This window comes from Furipterus horrens, unplaced genomic scaffold, assembly GCF_987537825.1.
Source record: "Furipterus horrens unplaced genomic scaffold, mFurHor1.1.pri manual_scaffold_9, whole genome shotgun sequence".
NCBI lineage: Eukaryota > Metazoa > Chordata > Mammalia > Chiroptera > Furipteridae > Furipterus > Furipterus horrens.
Window position 1 is genome coordinate 36,925,254 of NW_028327179.1, and position 19,234 is coordinate 36,944,487.

Consider the following 19,234-nt stretch of genomic DNA (forward strand, 5'->3'; position numbering starts at 1 on the left):
TTTTAAAATTAAATTGATAGGGAAAAAATTTAGAGTACCATATAGCATACTAAAGAACAAGACAGTTTGTTTGAGGAGACCTCAGTTCAAGTCTGGCCTTTCCATTTATTAGTGAGACCAGGGCAGTGCCATTTCATTTAAGTAGCCTCAATATAATTACCTCCAAAATGGGGATTACAAACACAACTCACAAATTTAAAAACATTAAAGAGAAAAATGTACATAAAATATATTGTAAAGTATTATTGTCACAAATAGCTGAAATAACATGCATAATATTCAGTATTTTTATTCACAAAAGTGTATTTACTTTCGAATTCTGAAAGAAATTTGAAGTAGCCCATTCCCTGCATGTGACAAACAAGCATCACAATTACTGATGTTCTATTTTTTTCAAGATACTCTGAGAGACATAAAGGTGAATCATTTCCAGTGACAACTTTCTAAGTTTTATCATGTTTTGGAGAATTTATCTACAAGTGATAAGCAAAGTTACAAAAAGAGACTTAACACATGCTTAGGTGACATCACAAAGGAAGTAAGTGTTCGGCTGGGTTTGGGGCAGAACACAGCTAAGAGGGAACCTCTAATGCTGGGGAAATTATGCTAACAAAGGAATACTTTGACTTTCCCTGTCTTAGCACTGCTCCAGTATTTCCTGCTAATAAATACTCTTATTAACTCTTGGCTCCTAATGATATGTTCCTTTAATATATAGTTTGGGCTCTCAGCTAGAACATTTGACTCCTATTTAATTTATTTAATTTCTGCAAGTATGTTCGGTTAAGCTTGGCCAATGATTTTCTTTTATTTTTCTGTTCTACATGCATTATTACCAATGGCACTATTCTTTTTTTTAATGAGAAGGATAGTGTCTTATCTTTTTTCATGTCCTGTAACAGTTTGGATAAGATGGGAATACTCTGTTACTTGAAGATGTAGTGGAAGATGCTATTTATTAGTGGAGGCACTTTGCAATACCCATTTTTTCTTTTGTGATAATTCTCTATTCAAATTTTCTACTTCTTTCTGGGCCTATATTGTCCAAATATATTTCTGGAAAAACTGACTGAATTTTCTAGTTTTTTCAAATTTATTGTTACATAGAATGTTCATCGGCATAGTTCAATAATGTTGTGCAATAAACCACCCCAAACTTAGTTGTGTCAAGTGACTTTTAATCCAGCTCACACACCTACGAGACATTCACGCACTGGCTTATCTCCAGGCTTGGCTGGGCTGGACTCCATATCTCAGGATTTGTCTCGAATTTTTCTTGGCCCAACTGGCTACCCAAGACATGTTCTTCTCATGGTGATGACAGGACAAGAGGGGTAAATGGAAATGTGTGATGCCTCTTATAGCCTGGTGTCACAACAGCCAAAGTAATTTAGGTTGCCCCGCCCTGTATCTTACATGACAAAGGGCCTGGATATAAGGAGGGATGAAGAACTGAGAACAATTATGCAAGCTGCCATAAATGGTATTTTGTTAAAATGTATTTTTAAGTTTTGTGTCTTTTTTGGGGTGGGGGCTCCTGTTTCTCTCTTCTCCTTGATAAATAATATCATTTTTTTCCTACATTATTAAACTGTTACAGAGCGAACCTGGCTACAGGTTCCATTAGTCCCATCTGGGGTCACCAAAACTGTTAGAGAGCAAAAGGGGATTCTTTCATACGGCACCTTGGCGTCTTAAAAGCTGTTCCCTTTTCTCTATCCCCCCGACCCATAGACTCTGGGGATTTTTGGAGATCCCCACTCTGTAACAAGACTTCTAGAGGAATTCGCTTTGATTTGTTAATAAACTCAAGTTTATTTTTAATTTTTACCTTTCTTCATGATTTAGTTCACATATTCATTCTACTTGATTCGGGTTTATTATGTTTTTCTTTTTCCCAGTTTCTTTTGTGTTCAGTTTTTCTTTTCTAATTATAAATCTTTAAGGGTGTAAATTTCTTACTAAACACTACTTGGGGTGCATAACAATGTACTGCTTTCATTACCCTAGTTTCACATTTGTGTAGTTTAATTTTATACTTATATTTAACCAAAGTTTATTTAAATTTAATGTTTCTAAATGTACAGCTGTGTAGAGAACTTTTAAATATATCTCTATGCTGTGATTCCTTTTCTAATTCCTTCATGGTCAGTGAAGAAGAGACAGATGTGTGTTTTGGGCTTTAGGGGGCATCAGTGGACAGCTCCCTTTGTGGTCCATTGCCTGGGCAATTTTCAAAGATATTCTGTTTGAAAAGAATGTGCCTTCCACTTGTTGGGTGTACAACAGTATATGTGCGTTAAGTTCTGTATGTTAATTATGTCACTCTAGTTCCCTCGCTTATATTATGCCTAATAAGCCTTTTAGTATCTGAGAGAGATTTGCAAAATCACCCAGCACACTGCATTAGTCCATTTCTCCTTGTATTTCTCCTTGTTTTCTAAAGTTGGAACTATGATGTTCCTGCATAAAGGTTAATGACTATTCTGCATTCTTGGTAATCTGTTGGATTTTTTCTATGTGCAAAGTTGTTCTTTAGCCCTTTTATCTTAGAAGATAAGTGAATACAGAAGCTGGCTTTTACTCAGGGGGACACGCCCTGGGACTCCCTCCCAGGCGTCTTATTGAAAGCTATGTAGGGGAAGGGAGACTAAGAGACGCCAAACAGTGCCTGGAAAATCAAGTAAAAGAAATCTTTAAAACCACATAGGAAAAAAGAAATTCATGATGGAAAATTTTAGAGAATTAGAGAATAAATCCAAGAAATCTAATATGTAAACAGATGTTACAGAAATATAAAAAGAGAAGGAACAGGTTATTATTTTTTAAAAATTGAATTTTACTCAGAACTGGAGACCTCAAAAGTTTCAGAAAGGAACAAAATGCACACACACACACACATTCTACGTATATATGTATATAAAGCTGAGGTACATTCTAGAAACTCCTAACCTTCAAAGATAGAGTGAAAACCTGACAAGCATGCAGACAGAAGAAACAAGTTGCTTATTAATGAGACAGCATTGTTACAGAAACGGGAGTCCAAAAATCCCCAGAGCTTGCAGCTGGGGGATGGGGAGAAGTAAGCAGCTTTTCAAATGCTTCCACATGCCTGAGGCTGGTGGCTACTGTCTTTCTTATGCAAAATGGCTTTAATGCATCCAAAGCCTCAGGCAGATGGGAGGAGTCTTGAACCAGGGGACAGTATGGAAAGCACACAGAGCATACGTAAGGGTCTGTGAATGGTCAGAACTGTTTGCAACGCCCACTGCGTCAGATGACACAGTCAGGGATATATAAGCAGCTGCAGACATTTTAGACTCAGACTCTCTCAGACTGACTCAGACTCTCTGAGAGTCTCTCAAGCTCTCGTTCGGGCTCTGGCTCTCACTGGCACTCTGGCTCTCGCTCTGGCGCTCTGACTCGGACTCTCTCTGGCTCTCGCTCGTGCTCTCACTCTGAGACACTCTCGCTCTCTGACTCGGGTTCTCACTCGCGCTCTGACTCGGGCTCTCACTCTAGCTCTCGGGCTCTCGCTCTCTCGCTCTCTCATGTGCTCCCTCCACATGGCTTGGTGAAGGGGCCTCCCTCCATGTGGCTTGGAGAAGGGGTCTCCAGGCTGCGTTAAGAGGCTCTCGCCATGCGGTTTTGAGAAGGAAAGGAGATCCGCGCAGTTTGCAGGAAGAAGACAGTTTGCAAGGAGGCTGAGAATCCAGGTGGTCCTGCATTGAGAGCTGGAGGGCACCACAGCACAGAAAGGACCTCCCCAATCAGATTGAATGATTGGCAGCTGCTGGTAAAGCTGAACTGTGTTTGGAAAGTAGGGAAACAGTTTCTCTGACTTTCCTAAAACTAGCCTGGTTTGGAAGTCGGGGAGGCAAGGATATGTGTTTGTGGGTATTTTAAAGAGCATAAGACTTAACAACAGAAATCCTGAAATAATCTAAATCTATATAACTGTTAAATAAACAATTCTTTTTCTTTTCACCAAACTCTGGTATTGAGAGTTATAATTTTGGCGGCGGGCAATCGGGCCCCTAACTAAAGAGCCCGTGGGTTTTGTTTTCAACTGGAGTAGCCCAGGGGTTCTGTAACAGCATGAGCGTCTCATCTGCAACATTAGAAGATAGACTCACACCCACAGAAACAGCAGGAGAAAAACAAGCAAACATGTATTCCAACTACCCCACATTGGCCACAGACTTGTGGATAAGCAAGGATTCAGAAAATATATCTGATTTAAGGAAAAACTCAAGGAAAATTCCCAACAACAAATGAATGTGAACAGAATACTCAAGATAAAGACCTACAAAGAAGAGAGGAAAAGAGTGATGAGCAATTGTGAGAAATGCCCACAATAAAAACTGGGACACAGGACTTGAGCAGTAAAGCGAGGCGTTTATTCACGAGTCTGCAGAGCCGGGCGCACCCTCACAGCCAGGAGAACGTGCGCGCAAAGTAGACAAAGGAAACTGGTTTTATAGTCTTAGCTTCCTCACCCTGAAATTGCCCTGAAAGTGATTATCTTCTCCACCCTAAAATTGCCACCCTAAAGTGATTATCTTCCTTGCCCTAAAGTGAGAGGATTATCTTCCCCGCCCTAACGCAATTAGCTCCCCCTCCCCTCTCCTCCTTCCCTGTTTCTCCATGACTGGTTACTCCGGAGTTACAATCTAACACAGTTATCTAAATGCCCCTTCTGTGGTTTGTAGATATGCCAGTGCTGTCAGCTCCCTTCTCAGAGATTCTTTCATTACATTTGCCCTTTGTTACTAATGACTTTCTCCTGATTTGGGAGTCACTATGTCCTTGTTTCTAACAGCAATGAACTTTCCAATGTAACAGTATTTAAATTTCAATTAATAGTAATAAACTGGAGATGTGGAAAATAAGCAAAAATGGAAGAGACAGAATGCCAGAGCTGTTCAATAATGGTCGTGAAGTGAAAGCACAAAAGGTGCTCAGCAAGAGCCCGGAGCAGATGATTGGGACAGGTAAGAAAGAGAAGCATTTGGAGGGCATCAGAGAAGGCTAGAAGAGTGGGTGAAAGTTATTCCCAAGATCTCATCTTACTGGGGAGGGACAGTGAGGAAGCTGAGCATCCTGGAAGCAGAAATACTGAGTATAGTATAAAAGAGAAATAGATGGCTAATTATAAGTGCTGAAGATTATAAAGTATGGCAAAACTTACAAGTTAATAAGTGGGAAAACAGTAAACAATGAAGTAAAAATCAATAATACAGTACGATGGAAGTAATATCAAGAATATTGATCAGGACAGAATACTCCTATTAATACTGTCAACTGAAACAAAACCCGGTTACAGGCTGGTTCAAAAAAAAAAAAAGTGGAAAAAGGGTGAAGAAAGGCTGAAAATGAAGGGAGAGGGAGAGGCAAAATATACCAGAAAAAAAAAAAACATAAATATAAGCAAAACAGTGGCCAGGAAGGGCTATATTACTATCAGGAAAGAGTAAATTCAAGTTAAAAGTGATACAGTGGTAGGTAATGTAATGGATATAGGTATGGATGTGGAGATGATTTTATAGAGGGACAGACAAGGAAAAAATGGCAAAGGAAAGAAGTAGAAATTTGCACACATGCACACACACACAAATGTAAATAACCTACAAACATTGAACAATGTTCACACTCTACTAGCTGGGGAAATACAAAGTAAACTATCAATGAGACATCAATTTACTCCCATCAGGTTAACAAAACTTAAACAGAACAAGACATTTCTATTGGGGATGTATGAAAAAAGGATTGTTTCTGTGTGTGTTTGTTTTAACAATATCAGCAGAAACATGAACCATTGCAGCTTTTCTAGAAAGCTGTCTGGAAAATCTATTAAAATGTGGAATATACTCTGATTCATCAATCCCACTTCTGGGAATCTCTCCCATAGAGGGAAGAGCACTAGAAGATAAAAATACATGTACAAAGATGTTTACTGTAACACTGCAATACTAAAATACATATATATATGTTACAGAAACAAGGGAGTCCAAAAATCCCCAGAGCTTGCAGCTGGGGGATGAGGAGAAGTAAGCAGCTTTTCAAATGCTTCCACATGCCTGAGGCTGGTGGCTACTGTCTTTCTTATGCAAAATGGCTTTAATGCATCCAAAGCCTCAGGCAGATGGGAGGAGTCTTGAACCAGGGGACGGTATGGAAAGCACACAGAGCCTACGTAAGGGTCTGTGAATGGTCAGAACTGTTTGCAACGCCCACTGCGTCAGATGACGCAGTCAGGGATATATAAGCAGCTGCAGACATTTTAGCTTAGACTCTCTCTGGCTCTCGCTTGTGCTCTCACTCTGAGACACTCTCGCTCTCTGACTCGGGCTCTCACTCGCGCTCTGGCTCTGGCGCTCTGACTCTCTCTCTGGCGCGCCCGCGCGCTCTCTCTCGCTCTCTCGTGTGCTCCCTCCACGTGGCTTGGTGAAGGGGCCTTCTCCATGTGGCTTGGAGAAGGGGTCTCCAGGCTGCGTTAAGAGGCTCTCGCCATGCGGTTTTGAGAAGGAGAGGAGATCCGCGCGGTTTGCAGGAAGAAGGCAGTTGGCAAGGAGGCTGAGAATCCAGGCGGTCCTGCATTGAGAGCTGGAGGGCACCACAGCACAGAAAGGACCTCCTCAATCATATTGAATGATTGGCAGCTGCTGGTAAAGCTGAACTGTGTTTGGAAAGTAGGGAAACAGTTTCTCTGACTTTCCTAAAACTAGCCTGGTTTGGAAGGGGGGAGGCAAGGATATGAGTTTGTGGGTATTTTAAAGAGCATAAGACTTAACAACAGAAATCCGCAAATAACTAAATCTATATAACTGTTAAATAAACAATTCTTTTTCTTTTCACTAAACTCTGGTATTGAGAGTTATAATTTTGGCGGCGGGCAATCGGGCCCCTAACTAAAGAGCCCGTGGGTTTGTTTTCAACTGGAGTAGCCCAGGGGTTCTGTAACATATACATATACATGAGGTCTGTCCAGATAAGGTCCAGCCATTGTTAATATAACAAGAACAGTTTGCGTGACATCGACATAACCTGGCAGCCAAGGAGAGTGGACTGGAATGCACATGTATGAACAATGAAAACTTCACTGTACTAGTCAATGGGGGCAGTAGATGCCATTGTGTGAGCATGTGTACTATACAGCTGTCACATTCAAAACGACTGAGCAAGTAAAGCAATAACTCTGCACCAAATTTTGTGTTAAGCTTAAATATTCCTCTGCAGAAACTATTCAAATGATTCAGGCCACAACTATGGACAACTGGTGACTGGCAGCTTCATCATGACAATGTGCCCACTCATGCATCATGTCTCATGCAGAGTTTTTTGGCAAAACATCAAATCACCCAGGTGACTCAGCCTTCCTACAGCCCAGATTTGGTGCCCTGTGACTTCTGGCTTTTCCCAAAACTAAAATCACCTTTGAAAGGGATGAGATTTCAGACTGTCCATGAGAGTCAGGAAAATATGACCAGAAAACTAATGGTGATGGGGAGAACTGTGTGAGGTCCCAAGTGCCTAATTTTAGGGGACTGAGGCATCATTGTCCTATGTACAATTTTTCTTCTATCTTGTATATTCTTCATTAAATGTCTCTATTTTTCATATTACATGGCTGGATATCTTTTAAACAGACTAGGTTAATGCAAAACAAAATAGTTAAAATGGTGTATAAAATACAGTATATTCACACTATGGAAACTTACACAATTTTTTAAAATATAAATTAGAGCTATACTCATTTTCTTGGAAATCTTTCCAGGTAGCATTGGTAACTAAGAAAGGCAAAAAGCAGAAAAGTGTACAAAATACTATCATGTTAAAATCACACACATTTCATCCTATACATACGTGTGTGTAAAGCTGATTATGTGATATGATTATGTGAGCATGGAAGAATTAGAAATAACAACAGTCAACAAAGTCTAGAGAATTAGATTGGCACTGCCCACAGTGGCAGTTCCCCCGGATCTAAAGGAGAGAAGCATCTAGAATTATTGCTCACGTCATTTGCAATATCTAAAAAGTGGGAGGGGGGAAGAATATCCAAAAGAATAGGAGACTCTAGGTGCAGTTCCTAAGAGCTTTAAGTCCTGTGTAAAAATAGCAGAATCAACTTGTCTGTGCTTTACAACAGCAACAAAGAATAAGCTCATGGGTTTCAAATTTGTGAGTCATTAAGTGCACTTATATCTAGGGCAATGGTTCTTACCCTGGGTGATTTTGCTCCCCGGGGACATTTGGCAATGTCTGGAGATACTGTTGATTATGAGGACAGGGGTGGAGGGCTTTACTAGCTTCTAGTGGGAAGAAGTCACAGATGCTACAAATATCTTACAACACACAGGACAGTCTCCTACAACAAAGAATCATCCAGCCCCAAATCTCAATACTCCTGAGATTGAGAAACCTTGCTAAAGTGAGCAACCAGCCTGGTTTGGCCAGGACTGAGGAGTTTCTCAGAACTGAGATTTTCAGCTCAAAAACCAGGTATGTTCTGGTTTATTACAAATAAAAATGATAGACAAAAAAATGGGAGTATATAATGTATACTTTGGGCACTCAAGATACTGATCTAAATTGGACTCTTATCTCTACCACTCCAGATTGCTTCCCGGCTCCTTTAGAAGTTAGTTTAGAACTACAAATACAAAAGATAGAGCTTATCTCATTTGCAGTTATCCAAGATTCCCAGAAGTAACGCTCTCTATCTCCTTGGAGACTTCAACGCAAGAGTAGGAGCCGACCACATGGCCTGGTCCACCTGCCTTGGAAACTTTGGGAGAGGAAAGATCAATGAGAATGGTCAGCGACTGCTTGAGCTTTTGTGTCACCACGGCCTGTGCGTGACAAACACATTCTTCAAGTGCAAAGAGATCCACCAGGTGTCATGGAGGCACCCCCGCTCCCGCCATTGGCACCAGCTTGACCTCGTCATCACCAGAAGAACGGATATTGGCAGCACCCTCCTCACCAGCAGCTACCACAGTGCAGACTGCGACACGGACCATGCCCTCGTGGTAAGCAAGGTGCGCATAATGCCGAAGAGGTTGCACCACTCCAAGATGAAGGGTCGCCCACGCATCAACACCAGTTGTGCCAGCAACCCAGTTAAGACCCAGCAATTCATCAACAAGATGGAAGATGCACTCGGTGAGGGAGTGGCGGCAGATGACATTATCGAATCCAATTGGCCACGTCTCCGCGACGCCATATACAACTCCGCCATTATTGCTTACGGGAAGAAAGAGCGGAAGAACGCTGACTGGTACGAGGCTCACTGGGAAGAAATGGAACCCGTGATCGAGGCTAAGAGGAAGGCCCTACTGGCTTACAAGGCCACGCCCACTCCCAGTACACTTCAAGCTCTACGGGCTGCCAGGAACAAAGTCCAGAAGACCGCCCGCCACTGTGCCAACACCTATTGGCTAAACCTGTGCAGAAGCATTCAGGAAGCCGCCGATATAGGCAACGCACGAGGAATGTATGAGGGTATCAAGAAGGCAACAGGCCCAATCCCCTCCAAGATCGCCCCCCTTAAGTCCAAGACAGGTGAGGTCATCACTGACCAGGAACAGCAAATGCGGCGGTGGACCGAGCACTACCTCGAGCTGTACGCAACGAAGAACACCGTAACAGACACTGCTCTTAACGCCATCCCAGACCTACCAGTCATGGAGGAGCTAGACACCCCACCTACTGCGGCAGAGCTCAGCAAAGCCATCGACCGCCTTGCTTGCGGGAAAGCACCAGGAAGCGACGGAATCCCTCCAGAAATCCTAAAGAGCGGGAAACCAGTCCTGCTACAGCCGCTCCACCATCTACTCTGTCTCTGCTGGAAGGAGGGTTACATCCCCCAGGATATGAGAGATGCCAACATTATCACCATGTACAAGAACAAAGGAGACCGCAGCGACTGCAACAACTACCGGGGCATCTCTCTCCTCAGCGTCGTCGGCAAAGTATTCGCCCGGGTCGCTCTTGCCCGCCTGCAGACCCTTGCTTCCCGCGTCTACCCAGAGTCCCAGTGTGGCTTCAGAGCTGGCCGATCAACAGTGGACATGATCTTCTCCCTATGCCAGCTGCAGGAGAAGTGTCACGAGCAGCATAAACCACTCTACCTCGCCTTTATTGACCTCACGAAGGCGTTTGATCTGGTCAGTCGAAGCGGACTCTTCAGCTTGCTACGTAAGATTGGCTGTCCACCACATCTGCTTGCTGTGGTCATGTCCTTTCACGACAACATGCACAGCACGGTGTCCTACAACGGCGCAACCTCTGAGGCCTTCCCAGTCAGCAGCGGAGTAAAGCAGGGCTGCGTCCTCGCGCCTACGCTGTTCGGAATCTTCTTCTCCATGCTCCTCCAATACGCCTTTAAGGACTGCAGCGAGGGTGTCTTCATTCACACCAGATCCGATGGCAAGCTCTACAACCTGGCCCATCTACGAGCCAAGACCAAAGTCAAAGAGGTGCTCATCCGTGAGATGCTCTTCGCCGACGACGCAGCTTTGACATCACACTCCGAAGAGGGACTCCAGCAGCTAGTCACTTGCCTTTCCCACGCATGCAAGGAGTTCGGACTAGGCATCAGCCTGACGAAGACGAATGTTATGGCTCAAGGCACGGGGACTCCCCCATGCATCACCATCGACGGGTACACCCTGGAGGTTGTCAACGACTTCACTTACCTCGGGTCCACCATCTCGAGCTCTCTGTCAGTCGACTTGGAAGTCAACCGGAGAATCGCCAGGGCAGCCACAGTTATGGCCAGACTGAACCGGCGAGCGTGGAACAATTCCAGCCTCACTGAGAAAACCAGACTGCGCATCTACCAAGCCTGCGTACTCAGCACTCTCCTCTATGGCAGCGAGACGTGGACCACCTACGCAAGGCACGAAAGGAAACTCAACAGCTTCCACATGAGGTGCCTGCGACGCGTCCTGCATGTCGCCTGGCAGGATAAGGTCCCCAACACCGAGGTGCTGAAGCGAGCCAATATGAGCAGTTTGCATGCAGTTCTTAGCGAGAGACGCCTCAGGTGGCTCGGCCATGTCAAAAGAATGGATGCAGGCCGTATCCCCAAAGACCTCCTCTACGGCGAGCTAGCAGAAGGCAAGAGGATGACAGGGCGCCCAAAACTGCGGTTCAAAGACATCTGCAAAAAGGACATGACACAATGCTCCATCAATCTCAACACATGGGAAGTTCAAGCAGACGACCGCCTAGCCTGGAGGCTCGTGGTCAGGCAAGGTACGTCACGCGCGGAGGCTGCGCGCAACGAGGAGGCGGTCCAGAAAAGATCGAGGCGGAAGCAGCGTCAGCAGCAGCAACAACAGCCATCTGCCTTCACCTGTACCAAGTGCGGCAGGGATTGTCACTCCCGAATCGGACTGCACAGCCATTCTCGGCGGTGCAGATAGACTCTCAGGAAGCTATGCCATCGTCTCTCGAGACGGACGGCTGCCGACGACGACGACGACGATCTCATTTGCAGAAAAGTTTTCTTCTCAAATCAAAGCTGAAATTAGGACATTGTCCTCACATTTTTTTACTTGGTAAGTGGGCATAAAGACTAACCCATAAAGAAGAACACATTTGTCAAAATCAGGGCTATGTATATAAAAACTAGGATTTTAATGTTTTTACACCTCAACAAACAACTTTAAAAAATAAGTCTTCTCTATATTTTTCAATAAGTAATGCTAACTGATAGATTAATTTCTAATGTAGGTTAGTTTTTAAATAAATAATACAGTTTAGGTAACTTGCCAGAAAAGTTAAAGAATAAAATTACACTTTAAAAATCTTCTCTGTTTTAGGCAAGATGTTTCTGTGCTGCAAGTAGCATTAAGCACTGACTTAGCTAAGTTAAGTAATAAGGAAATCTATTTCTCAACAGTATTATCACTTCAGGGGCCCTGGAAGTCTGTTGGTCCTCTCACTAATAATGAAACATGTAACAATTCCAGACAACCATTTATTCTTGAATCACTTTCTTAAGAGCAATGTCCACACATTTATCCTTTCATTGACTTCCCTTTCAATCTTATCATTCAGAATTAGGTCATATGGTTCTTTTTTTACTTAGCTGTGATTAAAAAATAAATAACTTACCCTACTAACAATTTTAAGTGTACTGCACCATATTGCTTACTAAACACACAGTGTTGTACAGCAGGTCTCTAGAACCTTCCATCTTGCATGACTGAAACTCTATACCCATTGAACAGCTCCTCTTCCCTTCCCCCAACACCCTGGCAACCACCATTCTACTTTGTTTCTATGAGTTTGAATACTTTATATACACCTCACTCACATAAGTAGAATCACAGAGTATATTTTTTTGTGCTTGCTTTATTTCACTTGGCATAATGTTTTCAAGGTTCATCTGTGTTGTATATGTCATATATTTTATCCATTCATCCACAGATGGACATTTAGGTTGTTTCCACACATTGGCTGTTGTAAATAATGCTGCAGTGAATATGGGGTGCAAATATCTCTTCCACATTCTAATTTCAATTTTTTTTGATACACCCAAAAGTAGCATTGCTAAACTGTACAGCAGTTGTATTTTTAATTTTTTTGAGGCATCCCCATACTCTTTTCCATAGCAACTGCACCATTTTACAATCCCACAAACAGAGCATGTGTTCTACTTTCTGCACATCATGGCCAGCATTGGCTATTGTCATTTTTTTTTCTTTTTTCTTTAATAATGGCCATACTAATGGGTGAGAGGTGTTATCTCATTGTGATTTTGATTTGCATTTCCTTGATAATTAATGATGTTGAGAATCGTTAATCAAACCGAGGCAGGGAGGAGGAGGAGGGATACATGTCTCACACATTGACTCAGCAGTCCTGAGCCCAGTCTGAAGAGATTGCTGGGCGTTCAGAACATCACAAGCAGGGATAGCGCAGGAGGAAGGCAGTTCTTGAGATTCTGCTGGGAAAGGGACTCTGTAGCAATTTCACTAACTAAGACAAAGAGCTTTTACTAGCTGAGAAAGAAAGTCTTTGTGGCTGTACATTATTCCCAAGGTTTGAAACGGGAAGAAGGAGGGAGGGACCTTTTCACTCTTTTGATTGTCATGCTCCTTCTTAAACCAATCACTACAAGGCGGATGGGATTATTAGTTTTGGAAAACCAACAACTCATCTGGGTGTGATTGTTGTTGGGGAATCTGTTGTGTAGACAACAATAGGACCCACCTACTTCAGTTCTGTATTTCATCTGAATTTCAAACACAGGGAACAACTTATTAAAGATAATGATTGAAGGTTTTGTTAGGTAGTAGCTAGGGATGAGTGGCAGAGGGGAAATAAAGCAGGGCCCTCACCACTACAATCTTACAAAGAATTAATGCAGGAGGCTAGAAGCCAAAGGAAGACCTGTCTCACCAATTAACTCAGCATCAGCAGTCCCGAACTCCAGTTGATAAGATTGCCAGGTATCCTGAGCAATGCAAGCAAAACAGCACAGGAGGAAGGGATAGTCCTTGAGACTGCGCTGAGACAGGGGGTTTCTGTAACAATCTTACTAAGATTGCCAGGTGTTCTAAACATCACAAGCAGGAATTGCACATGGGGAAGGTGGGCCTATGCTGGGAAAGGGGACCTCTGCAACAATTTCACTAAGACAAAGAACTTTCACTGAGAAAGAAAGCCTTTGTAGCTGTAGGTGTACATGATTCCCAAGGTAGAAGGAGGGCAAACCTAGAAGCCAGCTAAGGCATATAACCCCTGAACCCCAATAGTCGGCATACTTAGATTAGCTAATTGCCAACTTCTAGCCTCGGCTCAAGTGTATAGAGCTACCTAACTAATAAGCTTACTTACTAACCACGTTGTTTCCTCTATACGTAGAGCACTTAAGACTAGCTGGGTCCTGCTGGCAGCTTTGTGCTCATGTGTGTTTCATAAATAAACTTGATCTCATTTTCACTATACGTGTTTGTCTCCTGCTTGAATTCATCTCTCGCGGTGGGACAAGAATAGAGGCAGGGAAGGAGGGCCTCCTGACTCGGGTATCTTTCTCCCCATCCGTGACAGTTTTACTTAAATAGATGTTTGAATACAATCATGGTGTAAACGAGGACATTGGATAGAGCCTCAGGTGACCTGGGTTTTCTTTAGGACTCTTAGAAATTTCTAGCAGTGTGATGTTGTCAAAATGTCACCATGAAAGGGTTCTTGCTTTTCCCAAGATAAAACTCAAGAGAGGAAGCAAAACAGATTCAAAGGAAGAGGTTTCCTGAAAACAAGGTGGAGGGAAAGGAGACAGGGAGCTCAATGCATCAAGGAAGCACACACTAAGGAAAGCCTAGCTCCCGACACTGCTGCGGGTTCTGGCTCACGTAGGGCTGGGCGCTTCACACAGGCTCAGAGTGGATTTCTTCTCTCTCTAGGTTTCTTTGTGGGCTGGTATCAACCATACAGGGGCAGAGCAGAGCTCTTTGCTGTCCGGGTTCCAGTACGGGCCAGAATCAACCACAAAGGTACAGAGCAGAGCTCTTGGAGAGCGCCTAAAGAGAAACTTTAAACTTATCTAAGAGAAGCTTTAAAAAATAACCGTAGAGCAACCATCTAAGAGAGGCTCAACCTGTATCAAAATCACTTAACCTTTTAAAACTTTATCTGTAAAACCATAGTGCGGTTTCATCATTCTAAACTAAATAATTAATTTTTAAGGTAGTTTATAAATAAGCCTTTCAAAAATGTGGCATCAAATCAGTGGGTAGGTAAATGTGGTCAGGTATGAATGTGGGCAAGGGTGTGGGGGGGGTGTGGGTGTGGAATTGTAAGTGAGGGAATGACAGAGCAAAGTGCAGAGGATGCAAAGGACAGGTTGAATCTCCATCAAAAACACCTCTTCATGTTACTGATTTATATTCTATCGTTGTCGTCGGCAGCCGTCCGTCTCGAGAGACGATGATGTAGCTTCTTAAGAGTCTATCTGCACCACCGAGAATGGCTGTGCAGTCTGACTCGGGAGTGACATGGTATCTGTCTCCTCCCGTGTTGAATCGACATCTTGCGATGACGCTGAAGCTACAGAGCCTGGGCAGGGTAATGTGGAGGGTCTGCTGTTGCCCATGCAGCAGACCCCCCCTCTCTTCGCAGCTGAAGGATCCAAGGGAAAGACGGAGTCAATACAGCTTGGGTTCAGGTGCGCCGCAGGAGTTGCCGGTGTTGACTATAACGTCAAACCGCCTTAGGGACTCCGGCTCCGGATTTTCTGTCGGGGTTTACTCCCTTAGCCTTTCCCCTGAAGAGGTATGCCGCAAGGCAGCGGAGGTTTTTTGGAGTCAGAGTTTTCCTTCTCTGATGTACCCTGACTGGAAGATCGAACCAGCGACACTTAGCTCGCAGGCCGACGCTCAGTCCACTGAGCTAAACCAGCCAGGGCAGTTTATATTCTATATATGTAGGATATAAACCCATTATTACTAGGAACAAGTATGAAGGACCCATGGACATGGACAACAGGGTGAGGATTGACTGTGGGAGTAGGGGGTGAGGGGAGAAGGGGAGAGCAATGGGGGGAAAATTGGGACAACTGTAATTAAACAATAATAAAATAAAATAATAAACCCATTATTAAAGATATTGCAAATATTTTTTCTAGTTTGTCATTAGCCTTTTAATTTTGTTAATGGTAGGGCTTTTTTAATTAAAGCTTATTTGTTTATTTTTTTAATTAACATGAATCTTCTTTCCTTTTAATTTTCACTAAAAAAATACCACAATTCACACATAAGTATTAAAGAAAAATGCCCATAAACTCAACACTCAGAGATACTCTTTTCAGCTCAGTCTACAATCCAGGTCACAGAAGGAGGGATTGGCCATGATATTATACATCACTGCACCCCTCTCCCTGGACAGCCCTGAATGCTCTCATGTCCTACTGATGATAGGACATTGGTTAGACACTTCCTGTGCGACAATTTACAGTAACTCTCAGTAATTTCAAAAACCTCATCCCACCACACCTATTTAAAAAGATGTCTAAGAAAACAGTTCAAAAGGTAAGCAAAATTTAACTATGATATTATTATTTCAGCATTGTATGTAATAATAAAACTGTGGAGACTTCTGGCCAAGATGGAGGCATAGACAGACATGCTGCGTCTCCCTCCACAACTGAGAAGGAATACAACTACCGCAAAACTAGAAACAACCAGAAGCTTCAGAAAATCAAACTACATGTAAGTCCAGCAAACATAGATATAAAGAAGAAATACTCATCCAGACAGATGCCATTGATGGGGTGATGAATGGCAAATACTACCAGATGCAATTTCCCGGAAGCAAGAAGCAGAGCGGAAAGGAAAAGCAATAAAGGAGCTGGAAGAGTGGTATGCGAGGCAGGAGGAGCAGCTACAGAAAACAAAAGCAAATAACAGGGCAGCAGAAGAAGCCTTTGTAAATGACATGGACGAGTCATCCCCAGGCACCGAGTGGGAACGGGTGGCCCGGCTGTGTGACTTTAACCCCAAGTCCAACAAGCAGGTCAAAGATGTCTCCCGCAGACGCTCTGTCCGCATCTCCCCCAAGCAGGCCCCTGCGTGCACTGAAGAGCCACTGTGTGGAAACACTTCATCTGCAGTATCTTAGTCCTCGGTGAAGCTCTTCACATAATTGGGTTAATCATGTTGAGTTCTTTTGGACCAAACCTTTTGTCTTTAGAGTTGTTCATTGTTTGTGATTGCATGTTTCTTCCTTCAAAGGTGTTCCCCCTGGTGTTGAGAGAGGAGTGGGAGGTGGCAGCAGAAGAAGGGAGGGAAGCGTGCCATGGTAACTTCAACTTGTGCTTTTTGTGCATTAGTCTGAGAATAAATTTGTTTCAAACAATAAAAAAACAAAAACTGTGGAAACAAATAATATGGCTATGGTTAACTAAAGTGTAAAATGATTATATAGTTGAGTACTCTGTGGCCATCAAAAATGGTGTTGACTTAGAATATTTAATAAAAAGATGTTCGCTCAATATATTTATTAGTCTAAAAAGCAAGTTACAAAATAGTATATATAGGATGATCCTATTTTTAATTATAGAAAACAGCCTGGAGACATTTACAATGATTTTCTCTGAGTGGTAGGTGATTTTTATTTCTTCTTTTCATTTGTATTTTACAAATTTTAATAAACATGTATTATTATTTTTTAAACCTTCTACATACTGTAATTATTATTAAAGATTAATTTCAGGTAAAAATGTTCCATTGTAAAATGCTAGTATTTTGCAGTGTTTATGTTTTTGTGTGTTTATGTTTTAATTAAATTACTTCTAACAACTATAAAAGATATTCCACATCTAATGGACAGGAGTTTAAATGAGACATAAGGGGGATCTTAAAGCTCGGGACTTTCAGCAGTCACAGAAGCATAAGACAGAAACTTAAGGGCCTGTGGTAGCTGCTTCCAGAACCCAGATGAATAGAAACAGGATAAAGCATTCAAAAGTCCTAAAGAAAACTCTTGAATTTTTACCTAGATGTGCTTTAAAATCCCATTTCATGCTACCTTTCATTTGCCAGTCAGTTTCAAGTGCACAGCCTGAGCCCAGACAGAGACCTCTATCTAAGTCCTTGAGTTCAACTGACACTGTCCTACCCTTCAGGCTGCAGGCAGTGGTGTGCTGGTCAAAGCTTAACAGCTGGCTCTGCAAGGAGAAGACAAAAACAAACAAACAAAAAAAAACAACCCTTTCATGTGCTTATATATACACATAAGATATAAAGAATGTGTAGCATACAATTTATAAATAATAATAAAAACATACAGTATTTTTAATTGTCAATTTCATATAGACAGTTGATTCTCACAAAATGCTTTTGCTGAATTTTTACATTTTTAATCCAAAGCCAGCCAGCCTATGGTTGAACTTGAACCATGATTTGACAAATAGAGTTGCATCCCAATCCACTAACACTTTCCCGGTAAATTCAGTGTTAAGTCTGTTATATGATTTATTGTTCAGCTATTGCTCATCCTCAAAAAATGTTTTCAATAAACTGAAACTTATTCCAACTTCAGAACAACCAATTGCAATGTTGTTTTCACTTTTTGCATAATTGCAGGGATTGGAACATCATTTGGCTCTAGAGCACCTACAAAATCCTGAAAATCATTCAAATCAATTTCATGTTTTAAATTAAACTTAAATGACACAATTTTCCCATAGCTGGTAATGATAAGATTAGTTCTTCATAAGGGGCATTAAATGGTCCTAATAAGTCAAAATAACTTAAAGTGAAAGAGGAATGTTTCCTTAACAGTTTGCACAATTCACAAACACAACACACTTTTAAGTTTAATCTGTATTATTAACATTTTCTCCAACATGTCAACTCTAAGTCTAGAGTAGACAAGCAACAAAACAATAAATAAATTTCTTATTTGCACATACAAGTTAATTTCCTTGACATAAGTACCCCCACCATGGCCTATTTCAAGCACTAAGATGATATGAATGAGTCTGGAGTTGGGAATTAATGTCCAGCAATACCCCATTACACAGTATAAGTGTAGAGAAATAATTAAGAAGTGATATATTTTGAGTATTTATTACCTTTGATTTTAGAAAGTTAAAAAATTTTAATTTATACTATTGACAGTGTTTAACAATGGGCTAGCAAAATTCCTGAAAATTGGCTCCCACATAGCATAAGTGCAGTGCACAGTTCTGCAAGTCTTCAGAAGTCTCTGATAAAGACAATAATTCCAATGGAATGTCAAATATTGAGCTGAGCATGTGTTCAATACTGTTGCTATTAGCTAAGGTAATTCCTTCTAACACACATTTCAGAGAAGGCCTCTCTGGAGCCAATGGGAAAGCTGCACACACTGTTGAATGTGATTATAGTTGGTTACTATTGCCAAGTCTCAAGAGGGGAATGTGATTAATCTGCTATTAGAGTTTATACTTATTGATTCTTCTGTTTGGCCACCTCTCAAGGACACACTCCTCAGAATCACCAGCTTCTGCCTCGTAGACCTCACATTAAGATGCAGGTAATGTAATGTCACACAGTTCCATAACAACTCAAATGTTCTAATTCTGCTGTTAAAAATAAGAAAGTTCTTAATCTGTGCAATTCTATTAACTCACTTTTTTTTCCAGGATGAGAAAATCTGCCAAGTTTACTTCCATAAAATATTATCTGGATGCTCTTTTGACAGCAAAAGCTTAAGAATGAAGTGGAGAAAT

General features: G+C 42.0%; 1 protein-coding gene across 1 annotated transcript; it reads left to right on the forward strand.

The window, feature by feature from the left end:
- The first annotated feature begins 4,879 nt into the window (after positions 1-4,879).
- Positions 4,880-16,638, forward strand: LOC150001606 (clathrin light chain A-like). Its single transcript, XM_090286881.1, has 3 exons — positions 4,880-4,994; positions 14,427-14,516; positions 16,316-16,638. Exons 1-3 carry the CDS (start codon positions 4,880-4,882, stop codon positions 16,636-16,638), a joined length of 528 nt encoding a protein of 175 aa, XP_090143007.1.
- The last annotated feature ends 2,596 nt before the right edge of the window (positions 16,639-19,234 follow it).

Coding starts and splice junctions, on each gene's coding strand:
- LOC150001606 (XM_090286881.1), top strand. CDS start 4,880: ATGTGGAAAATAAGCAAAAATGGAAGAGACAGAATGCCAGAGCTGTTC. Junction 4,995..14,426: donor GGAGCAGATGATTGGGACAG/GTAAGAAAGAGA, acceptor TTCTCTCTCTAG/GTTTCTTTGTGGGCTGGTAT. Junction 14,517..16,315: donor GGCCAGAATCAACCACAAAG/GTACAGAGCAGA, acceptor AAATACTACCAG/ATGCAATTTCCCGGAAGCAA.